At 40.8% G+C, this 11,935-nt stretch overlaps 1 protein-coding gene across 1 annotated transcript; it reads right to left on the bottom strand.

Annotated features, from left to right (window-relative positions):
- Window positions 1-779: 779 nt before the first annotated feature.
- On the bottom strand, window positions 780-8,151 carry LOC148164310 (neuropeptide Y receptor type 6-like). The gene is given in 6 exon segments (XM_088023161.1): window positions 780-860; window positions 862-1,488; window positions 1,972-2,010; window positions 2,012-2,175; window positions 5,929-5,996; window positions 8,084-8,151. Coding segments are annotated over 6 exon segments (1,047 nt in total).
- Between the last annotated feature and the right edge of the window lie 3,784 nt (window positions 8,152-11,935).

Raw genomic sequence — 11,935 nt, 5'->3', positions numbered from 1 at the left:
TGCACCCAAAACCATATTCATTTATTTTAAAGATTTTATTTTTATTTATTTGACAGGGAGAGAATGAGAGAGCACAAGCAGGGGGAGCAGCAGAAGGAGAGGGAGAAGCAGGCTTCCTGCTGAGCAGGGAGCCCAATGCGGGGCTCGATCCCAGGACCCTGGGATCATGACCTGAGCTAAAGGCAGATGCTTAACTGATGGAGCTACCCAGGCGCCCCTACAATACTCAGTTTTAATGTGAAGTTAAAACTATTTCTTCAACTTCCAGTCCAAACTTATTTTGTTGGGTAATTAATCAATTATGAAGGGGGCTTTCTGATTTTGCTAATTAATTGAATGGTTACTTGATTGAAAGTTACAGTTCTCAAATATGAAAAAGAAATTTTTTTAACACTAAAGTGGGATAGCAGTGCTTTTACTAGACATATGGTCAGTAATAACTTTTGTGGGTGTCCCATTGAACAGCAGCATCTGGGACCTTGTTCCCCAGCCAGCAGTGCTGCTTACCTCTGTGGCTTTCTCACTGTTATTCTTTGTCCTAAGCAGTGAGGTTGAGTTATTAAGAGTTACTCTCCTAAGAGAAAAGGGCTGGTGTGTATCTGTGTCTGTGTTTTGGTCAGATATATGGCATAGACAGGTCTGGCCTAAAGCAAAAGTCAGTAGTATAAAGTTGCTCTCTTTTTTTGGTTCTGGTTTCTTTTTTTGTGCATTTTGTCCTATTGCCAGCCATTACCTCTCAATCTTTCATTCAGGAACATTTTTACCATTGTTAACAATTTTTATATACCTGTTGATGCAAGAGCCAACCTTAATGATCCCTTGGATTCATCTGTGTGCATAGTGGAGATGGCAGCATTTTCTATATCTTTCCTGAGGTGCAAAGCACCAGCAATGGTGAATAAGCACTACCAGGTCTTTCTGGAAATTTTTGTTGAGAAGGCCATAAAATAGAGGATTTATGCATGTGGAAACTATAGCAGTCAAGTGGCAAATTACAAATATCAGGTCACGGTGACAGCTCATCAGCACCTCATGACACCAATCAAAAATAACACTGAAGATGTTCAGGGGCAACCAGCAGGCTCCAAAGGTCACTACAGTGGATATCAACGTTGTGTTGATCCTCTTGTTCTCATTGAGCGGGCTCTCAGTTTCCCTCTTTCTGTCTTCCTTCTCATTTCTCCTGTGGAGGCAGATAACAGTCTTCAAATAGCAGATGAGGATGAAGTTCAGAGGGACACAGTACTGGACCATAAACATGAAGCTGGTAAAGATGAGCTGCTTCATTTTGGAGGGCCAGTTCTCTATGCAGGCCACACCGTGGGTGTAGAGGTCACTGGGGAGAGAGAGGTTCTGAAAAGTCTCATTGGTGGGTGGTAGTACAGGAAGAAGGGCATAGACAACAGAAAACAGCCAGATCAATGTAATACCCCAGTAGGCATGAGGTACACTGGGTTTCCAGCCATAGGGGTTCACAGTCATCTGAAACTTTTTTTTTAGGATTTATTTATTATGTTGGCTAATTGAATTTAAATAAAAAAATAAATGTGAGGGGTGCCTGGTTGGCTCAGTCGTTAAGTGTCTGTCTTCAGCTCGGGTCATGATCCCAGGGTCCTGGGATCGAGCCCTGCATCGGGCTCCCTGCTCGGCGGGAAGCCTGCTTCTCCCTCTCCCACTCCCCCTGCTTGTGTTCCCTCTCTTGCTGTCTCTCCCTCTCTCTCTGTCAAAATAAATAAATAAAATCTTTAAAAAAAATAAATGCGAGAAAAAGAAAAAAATAAAGATTATTTATTTATTTGAGAGAGAGAGAGAGAGTAGGGGCAGAGGGAAAGGGAGAGTGAGAATCTCAAGTAGATTCTGCCTTTGCTGAGCGGGGTACCTGATGCGGGGCTTGATCTCAGAACCCTGAGATCATGATCTGAGCTGAAATCAAGAGTCAGATGTGTAATTGACTGAGCCACCCAGGCACGCCAGCGGATACCTTTCAACAGCAATTAATACAAGTGAGAATTATGGATAGAGATGGAGATACTCTGCTGAGTTTGCACATGGTATCCCCAAATATCCAGTGGCCCATCAGAGTGTAGATGACAGTAAAAGGTATGCACATTACATATATGAAGATGTTAGAGGAGGCAGTCAGTATAATGATGAGAGAAAGGTTTACAAAAAGGGCTCACTTTTTTTTTTTAAGATTTTATTTATTTATTTGACAGAGAGAGACACAGCGAGAGCAGGAACACAAGCAGGGGGAGTGGGATAGGGAGAAGCAGGCTTCCTGCGGAGCAGGGAGCCCAATGTGGGGCTCGATCCCAGGACCCTGGGTTCATGACCTGAGCTGAAGGCAGACGCTTAATGACTGAGCCACCCAGGTGCCCCCAAAAGGCTCACTCTTAAGACCACACTATATACTATGAGGAATAGGAGCAAGGCTAGAGAAGGGGGTCAGTAGGCCTCAACGTAGAGAAATGCAGAGTTGTTGCTTTCTGGCATTGGTTTTATTAGATGCTGGATAGTTCTGGATAGAGAAAGTTCCATTTTGTTAGTATTGTAAGAAGAGCTTTTTCTAAGCTTATTTTGGCCATCAGTTCTTGGGAAGCACTTGACTCTGAGGCTTCCAGTGAGTAATTAGTAGGGTTTAATCTTCCTTGATTTTTATCTCTGCTCAGTGGAAATGCACCAATGACTTGAGTATCAGTCTGAGATCCTAAAAAATTAAAGAGAACCCAGATATTAGTGCAAGTTCTTAACAACCTGGACAAGTCTGTAGGGGAACAGTGTCCCTGAGAGGACATAGAGAGATGGATCTCTCTGCCCTTGCCCTCTTTTCATCTCAGGGTGCTTTATTTGTCCCAGCCATTAGTCTTTAGAGCTAATAAGGAAGGGAATGTGATAGCATTCTGTTAACTATATAAGGTTGCCCAAATATGTTTCCATTCCTGTCACCTCCTGTGTTTTGTGTGGGTGTGTGTGTCTATGTGTGTGTATGCCATCTATGAAGGCCAGAGTACCATGTTTGGTTTGGAGTTGAGTTTCAATTTGGAGCATCACTATTTGGTGTCTGTGTGACTTTGACACAAGTCATTTGCCCTTCCTGCTTAGGGTTTTTTTTTTTTTTTAAAGTAGGCTCTATGCCCAGTGTGGAGCCCAACGCGGGGCTTGAATTCATGACCATGAGATCAAGACCTGAGCTGAGACCAAGGGTCAGATGCTTAACTAATCGAGCCACCCAGGTGCCTCTTCCTGCTCAGTTTTCTTATCTGTAAAATGGGGATAAACAGTGTCTGAGTTGTTGTGAGGATTAAATGAGATCATGCAACTGCATTTGTCCCTTAGCCCCAACGTAGAGCACATAGTAGTGTTCAGTATTTATGTCCTGAATAAAATTTGTCAGCTCCACTGCCCAGAGCTAGTCAATAGTCTTTAGTCTGGAGGCTAGAATCACAAATCATGCCTGCTGTGGAGTAGCACATGCTGTCTCCTCTTTGTACTAGTTATATTCTCTGGGACTGAAGCCATACTCCGCACAGGGGGTTTCTGGGTATGATGCTCAGATTCTGGAGATCCAGGTGAGGATCTCCAGATTTACCTAGTGAGCCACTCCTCAGAATTAACTTTATTTAGGAAGCATTCTCCCTTCCTCTGGGTCCCTTCCTCTGACTTCCAGAGGAAAGGGGAACACTGATCCTGTGGTTCAGCATGGCCTAGGGTGGTTATATTCAGTGGAATTATTCAGACCAGAATATACAACAGGCATGATGAACTCCCCACCATTTTAAGTCCTGAGATTTCTGACCCAAGGAGGATAAATTGAAAGAAAGCAAAGAGAAAAAAATACCCTTCATCTTGGTTTATTCTTTAGGAATTTGAGGAAAACAACATAAATAACATTGATAAAGGAAGCTGAGCAGTAGGAAAAAAAAGAGAACAGATGTTTGTTTGCTGTTTGAAATTACCCTGGCCTGCTCTCACATCCTGAGTTCAAAGCCTTAGCAGATTCTTACTGGAAAGAAATCACCTTAAGAATACTTGTTACGTCTGTCACGGTTTTAACAATAGATACTTCAATGCGGAACACCATAAAAATGTCATGGGTGGATAGCAACTGTGGACTAAGACAGTATATTTTGTAAAAGACCCAAGGAACTGAACTGTGGCTCAGATATGATGTAGTGGCAAGTAGAGAGAGCGAAATTGATCAACAGTGGTATTGTCATGTTTTAAGGCTTGCATGATTCAGGGGTTCAGCAGACCTAGAGTTCACAGATATTGGCTGAAGGGGAATGTGAAGACAGATTTAAGCTCTTTATAACAGACTAGAACTGTAAATGAGACCTAGAAAACTTTGATTAAGATACCTTCTCCTAAGCAAGCTTTACTTGGAGGAGGAAAGGCATGAAAAGGAAGTAGGCGATAACTTCATACACAGGTGCACGTCTGCTGGAGTGAGTGCTAGACTTCCTATCAGGAGACATGTTCTGCTGCTAACTAGGTCTTTGATCTTGGGCAAGTCACTCGGCTACTCTGGGCCTCAGTTTCTTCACTTGCCAAATGAAACCAAAAAACGGCCTCCCTATTTCACACACCTTGGTTTAAGGGCTAATGAAATAATGTATTTAAAGCATCCTATAAACTATTAAACACTGTGCAAATGCACATGCTTGTTATTGTTGTTGCTGTTATACTTGTTGAATGTTTCAGACAGAATTGATCTAATCCCCATCCTCTAGAGAGCTATAAGTGCTTTCCTATCCACTGTACTATTTATTTCTCCAATATCACGGTTGCTAGAAAGAGGTGGGATTGTTATATTTCCATTTCATAGATGGAAATCAAACTACAGAAAGGTCTAAGGGCTTAGCTAAAGCCAAACAAGACCAGCAAAATCTTGTGCTTGTTTTCTTCCCAGTTCTTTTTGTCCACAAGAAGGGAAAGCTTCCTATGAATCCTTCAGAGAAGGGTGTGAATAACAGTTTCCTCTTTACTTATGTGGAAATTCATACAATTTGGTAGAGTTCCTAGCAGATTGGTAACAGAGATGGGAATACACATTGGGAATCTGTTGTGTTGCCTGTTCTGTTTGATGTGGGTTGTCTGGGCTGAGTGAATGGTGGGTTACTCACCACCCTGCAACAGCTGGTCTGAAGCTTAGCAGAGGTCTGTCTACGCTCCTGTGTTGATTAGTAGCAAAGTGCAAATTAACTCCCCAGTCTATAAGTTCCTATAGAGGCTTGAAGCTCAGAAAAGCCAGAAGAAGGTCAGATGGGCCTCATCTGGGAGGAATTCAAAGGGGAGTGCTGGAGTTACATTATCCATTGCCCTCTACACGAGACAGAGAAGATTAACAGGAAAATCCCCAGTATGGATGTTAAATGGCAATGTGGGGCTTACACTTTACATAATTGGTAACTATTAAGTTAAAGTATTTAAATCCTGCATATCTGGAAGCAGGATCAAAGCTAAGCTTTGATGCATAAAAAAATTCTTGGGATACATTTCTATTTTAGGAAAGTTCATCTTTGGCTTGTTTGGTTGGAAATGACCCAGAGCTGTGAAATCTCAAATTACTGAGTCACATTTTGCCCAAAAATATGAGTAGGACGTGACAGAGGTAGGTAATCTTCAGTCTCTAACTTGACTGTATTTGGTTCGTGGAGCACATGCCTTGAACTGGTGCCATGTATGCCTTTTCATGCCTTAAACATTACACATTTTTGATAGTTTTGTGTTCAAAGGTTTTAGGATGAACAAAATAAATGCGTTATTCTGCCAAAGTATCTCTATGCACCTTCATTTCTGTATCTACTTTTTTTTTAAATTAGTGTGTCTTTCTCTTTTTCTCTCTTCATACAACTCTTATTTTTTGGTGGGGGTTTGGGAGCAGAATTCGTGTGTGACTGCCCCTTGGTCTCCGTGCTTTTTCCTTACCTTTCATTGTCTTCCTCTTGTGATACCTGTCGCATTGTCTCCTCTGTTTCCCCCTTTCCCTTAATTGTCTATAACACAGAAAAATTGAAGCATATTTTAGACTATGTGTTATATTTCATTTGGTGCTATGGTGTCTTGACCTGGAGAAGACATTACAGGTATTCTAATAGACCCCTCTCATTTGACACTGTTGGTTGCAGTTTTGCAGTTAATTACTGGGAGAACAGGGACCAGAGCCCAAGTCTTCTGGCTCTCAGATTTCCATGCTCTTTCCACTATTTTCTGCTGCCTCCTGTTTGTTTGTTTGTTTGTTTGTTTATTAAAGTAGGTTCCCCGCTCAACGTGGGGAGCTCACCGTGGGGCTTGAACTCACAACCCTGAGATCAGGACCTGAGCTGAGATCAACAGTTGGATGCTTAACTAACTGAGCCACCCAGGTGCCCCTGTTTTATATTTCCTGAATAAATTTCTGTTTTTCTTATTTTTAATTTTAAAAGTAAATGAGTAGAACATTTTCCAATTCTTTTATATTCAAACAGTTCCCTTAATGTAACTTCAGGGAGTCTGTGGCCATGGGCAAAGTGAAGTTTTGCCACACCTGCACACCCCAAATGTTTATGTGGGGATCCTAGAATAGGTCAGGGCCACACTGCATGCATCTCCCCCATCGAACTCTTTCTCCTTTTCCTTAAACCTCAAGGAATACAGATTGTGCTGCTGTGTTGATGCAGATAACATCTTGCATTTGTTTAGGGCTTGATGATTTTAAAGTACTACCACACTCATTAATTTATTCAAGAATTTAAGTGTTGACAAAGTGGGCTGTCTTATTTGAGCTCTGTAGCAGTCGTGTACTCTAGATAGGAATGATACTTTAATTCTCATTTAAAAACATGGCATCCAAGACCCAGTGACTTGCTCATGGTTGCATAGTTAGTGGCAGAGTGAGGAGGAAGACTTCTACTTTCTAAACCATACCCAAAGCAATATTTCTAGTTTACTGGTCATTTCATTTTAAAGAAAATCAATCAAATTAATCATTTGCACCCCACGAAAACAAATAAAACTAGAAGTTCTGTAAAGACACATCTTAGAGCTCTCCCTAAGAACAAAGTACTGTATTAACCAACCACAAGAAGCATCAAGAAACAAATGCCTACTCTTTCATAGCCTTATTAAAAAGTATAATTGGCGGGTGCCTGGATGGCTCAGTCGGTTAAGCATTGGCCTTCAGCTTGCGTTGTGGTCCCTGGAATACTGGGATCGAGCCCTGTTGTCAGGCTCCCTGCTCAGTGGGAAGCCGGCTTCTCCCTCTTCCTCTGCTGCTTCCCCTGCTTGTGTGCTCTTACACGCGCACTCTGTCTCAAATGAATAAATAAAATCTTAAAAAAAATAAAAAGTATAATTGGCCTGCTTATTCTAGACCATGGAAACTCCTATTCGACTATTCACCCATTCCAAAAAATAAAATTTCACATCTGTCTATTGCAGAAATGTGTGCTGTGTTTTAAGATTTGGGGATAACATTTGACTCATCCATTCTTTTATTACATGTATTTTGATTTTCTCTGCTGGAAATGGTTTATCTGTTTTTCCTGAAACTTGACAATTGCCTGAGTCCATGTAAAGTGTAATTGGAAAATATACACAATCATTTCCCAAAGCCTAACAGTTACTTTTAAAGTCAAGCCAACACAGATTGTCTGAATTGGCTTTAATTTTCTGTGAAGGTTAATGACTGGGTTGTCATTATAGGGATGTTAAGGTTTTTAATTCTTTAAAATAGCAGTATATTAAATGTATCAAGAAAGGAGAGCTATACTCTGCCAATAAAGGTATGTATACCAGGTTTTTAAGTTTATTTACAAACAGATAAACAAAAAGTAATTGAAACTGCATTGTACCAGTACTACCATTTGGTGATTTCTTTTGATAATTTTCTTTCAGTGGTGCATTCTAAAGCTGCGGGGTTGTTTGTACGATCACATAAGCAAGAAGACATCTGGTATAATTAGGCCTGAAAGCATGACAGTTCTAATTTTTAATGATCTTCACATTTTAAAACTGGATTATTTTAACATGAAATGAACATTTGAAAAACACATTTGCAAGATTTTTCTTTGGCATTTTAGAGGTTTGTTTCCCAGTTTCTTACCTGTTGGAAATTTCTAGTGCTATTGCTGTTCTTTTCATCTTGTACAGGTTTTCCTTCTTCATTTCCATGATTATTTTTCTATGTTTGTTACTCTGTCACAAGATGCCTGGTGAGCCGCCTCTCCAAGCCAAACAACCCCCTCTCCCTTCTTGGCTTATCTGTCCACCAAACAATGAGTAGCTTCATTTCACAAGCTGCTCCCAGATTGAAATCACCACACAGAAGATCCAGCTCTGGAATCTAATAGGATCTGAAGGTCGCTGAAGAGCCAGATGGGAGGAGTCAGAAATCTCCATAATGGGGCGCCTGGGTGGCTCAGTTGGTTAAGCGACTGCCTTCGGCTCAGGTCGTGGTCCTGGAGTCCCGGGATCGAGTCCCACATCGGGCTCCCTGCCCAGCAGGGAGTCTGCTTCTCCCTCTGACCCTCTTCCCTCTCGTGCTCTCTATCTCTCATTCTCTCTCTCTCAAATAAATAAATAAAATCTTTAAAAAAAAAAAAAAGAAATCTCCATAGTAGCAGTGATGTTAGATGAATCTGTTTGAAGGATGTATTAGAAATGTCACTTTCCGTCATCTTGTAGAGATGGTAATAAGACTGTGTCTTGAAAACCTGTGGCATTTTGTGGCATATATATTTTTATACTTTTAAAAAAATTAGTGGGGCTCCTGGGTGGCTCACTTGTTAAGTGTCTGCCTTCTGCTCAGGTCATGGTCCCAGGGCCCAGGGATCGAGCCCTGCATTGGGCTCCCTGCTCGGCGGTAAGCCTGCTTCTCCCTTTCCCACTTCCCCTGCTTGTGTTCCCTCTTTTGCTGTCTCTCTCTGTCAAATAAAATCTTTAAAAAAAAAAATTAGTTGTGCCCAAAGCAGACATTAGTTTTAAAAATTTCCTGGCAAATTATTAGTAAAGATGAATTTACTATCAATTAAGAGATAGGTCTTATTTCTGATTTTGCTATAATTTATGAGATTAACAAAAATGCTTTTAAGATTAAAATTAACCCCAAATTCCCCAGAAAAATATGGGTTATTATATAAGATTTTCGTGAACTACTTTGAAATTGATAGCGTGTGAGCTGCTGAACTAGAAGTAGGAGCTGAAAGCCCTCTCCTGTATTTGAGAAATTATCGCAGGAAGGAGGCTATTCCTCATTGTTACAAAAGACTGAAAAAGTGAGATTTAGGTGAAATAAATATTTCCTTATAGTGGGAGTGTTTGAAGGCTTTGAGAAACAAGATTTTAGAATATTAAGTGTGGTTGAAGATATTTTTGGCATGTCGTAGTGGATAGAATGGCAACATTTTGAAATAATTCCTAACTCAAAGATTTAGTGATGGAGCCCCAGCTTTTTTTTATTTTTTAAATTTTTTATTAACATATAATGTATTATTTGTTTCAGGGGTACAGGTCTGTGATTCATCAGTCTTACACAACTCACAGCGCTCACCATAGCACATACCCTCCCCAATGTCCATCACCCAGCCACCCCATCCCTCCCACCCCCCTCCACTCCAGCAACCCTCAGTTTGTTTCCTGAGATTAAGAGTCTCTTATGGTTTGTCTCCCTCTCTGGTTTCATCTTGTTTCATTTTTCCCTCCCTTCCCCTCTGATCCTCTGTCTTATTTCTCAAATTCCTCATATCAGTGAGATCATATGATAATTGTCTTTCTCTGATTGACTTATTTCACTTAGCATAATACCCTCTAGTTCCATCCACATTGTTGCAAATGGCAAGATTTCATTCTTTTTGATGGCTGCATAATATTCCATTGTGTATATATACACCACATCTTTTTTATTATTTATTTTTATTTATTTTTTAAATATTTTATTTGTTTCTTTGACACAGAGGGAGACAGCAAAAGAGGGAACACAAGCAGGGAGAGTGGGAGAGGGAGAAGCAGGCTTCCCGCCGAGCAGAGAGCCCGATGTGGGGCTCGATCCCAGGACCTGAGCCGAAGGCAGACGCTTAACGACTGAGCCACCCAGGTGCCCCTACCGCATCTTCTTTATCCATTCATCTGTCGATGGACGTCTAGGCTCTTTCCACAATTTGGCTATTGTGGACATTGCTGCTATAAACATCGGGGTGCACGTACCCCTTCAGATCCCTATATTTGTATCTTTGGGGTAAATACCCAGTAGTGCAATTGCTGGGTCGTAGGGTAGCTCTATTTTCAACTGTTTGAGGAACCTCCATACTGTTTTCCAGAGTGGTTGCACCAGCTTGCATTCCCACCAACACTGCAGGAGGGTTCCCCTTTCTCCGCATCCCCGCGCACATCTGTCGTTTCCTGACTTGTTCATTCTAGCCATTCTGGCGGTGTGAGGGAGCCCCAGCTTTTAAAAAAAAAAATTATTCTTTTAAGTTTTTAATTCCAGTTAGTTAACATACAGTGTTATATTAGTTTCGGGGGTACAATATATAGTGGTTTAGCACTTGCATACACCACCTGGCGCTCATCACGACAAGTGTGCTCCTTAATCCCATGACCTATTTCACTCATCCCCTCACCCCCCTCTCCTTGGTAACCATCAATGTATTCAGTATAATTAAGAGTCTCTTTCTTGATTTGTCTCTCTTTCTCTTTTCTTCCCCTTTGCTCATTTGTTTTGTTTCTTAAATTCCACATATGACTGAAGTCCTATGGTATTTGTCTTTCTCTGATGAACTTATTTCACTTAGCATCATGCTCTCTAGTTCCACCCATGTCACTGCAAATGGCAAGATTTCATTCTTTTGTAGGACTGAGTAATATTCTATTGTATATATGTACACTACACCCTCTTCATCCGTTCATCAGTTGATGGGCACTTGGGCTTCTTCTGTAAATAATGCTGCAATAAACATAGGGGTACATGTATCCCTTTGAATTCGTGGGGTTTTTTTTTGTATTCTTTGGGTAAATACCTAGTAGTATGATTGCTGGATCAAAGGGTAGTTCTGTTTTTAACTCTTTTTTTTTTTTCCCAGACCATAATATAGTCACAAGAGAAGCCAAAACCAGAGAAGACAAAGTCAAAGAGAAAGAAGGTATCTGTTTCTACAAATCTCAGAAACAACAGCAATATACATTTCTCATAGGTAAAGGACACCGTATGAGTCAGAGTTCTCCACAGAAACAGAGCCATTTGGATATTATATATATAGTACATATTTAATAAATATATCTATGTATATATGTATACACACACACACACACACACACATACATATAAAGAGATGTAATATAAAGAATTAGCTCCTGCAGTTACGGAGACTAGCAATGTTACAGGATTTCCTCCTCCTTCAGTGCCCGTGGTTCTTGGTTACGCCACTTTGAAGAATGAAGAGGTAGACCAGACAGAGTGCTGGGCAGCAAAGCAAGGTTTATTGAGCGATAGTAAAGTGATAGTACAAAGCTCCTGAAGAGGGAGGGGACCTGAAAGGGTTGTCCTGTTTTTAACTTTTTAAGGCACCTCCATACTGTTTTCCACAGTGACTATACCAGTTTGCATTCCTACCAACAGTGAGTTGATGAGTGATCAATAGCATGAGTGATCCTTTTTCTCCACATCCTCACCAACACCTGTTGTTTCTTGTGTTGTTGAGTTTAGCCATTCTGACAGGTGTGAGGTGGTAGCTCATTGTAGTTTTGATTTGCATTTCCCTGATGAGCACCTTTTCATGTGTCTGTTGGTCATCTGGATGTCTTCTTTGGAGGGATGTCTGTTCACGTCTTCTGCCCATTTTTTTTTCCTTCTGCCCTTTTTTAAATTGGATTATTTGTTTCTTGGGTGTTGAGTTTTATAAGTTCTTTATATATTTTGGATACTAACCCTTTATCAGATATGTCATTAGCAAATATCTTC

Source organism: Eumetopias jubatus, unplaced genomic scaffold (assembly GCF_037043125.1).
Source record: "Eumetopias jubatus isolate StellerSeaLion01/CBP00866 unplaced genomic scaffold, mEumJub1_p1.0 scaffold_5, whole genome shotgun sequence".
NCBI classification, from domain to species: domain Eukaryota; kingdom Metazoa; phylum Chordata; class Mammalia; order Carnivora; family Otariidae; genus Eumetopias; species Eumetopias jubatus.
Note: the sequence above shows the minus strand (reverse complement) of the source record. Positions and strands in the feature narration are given on the sequence as shown.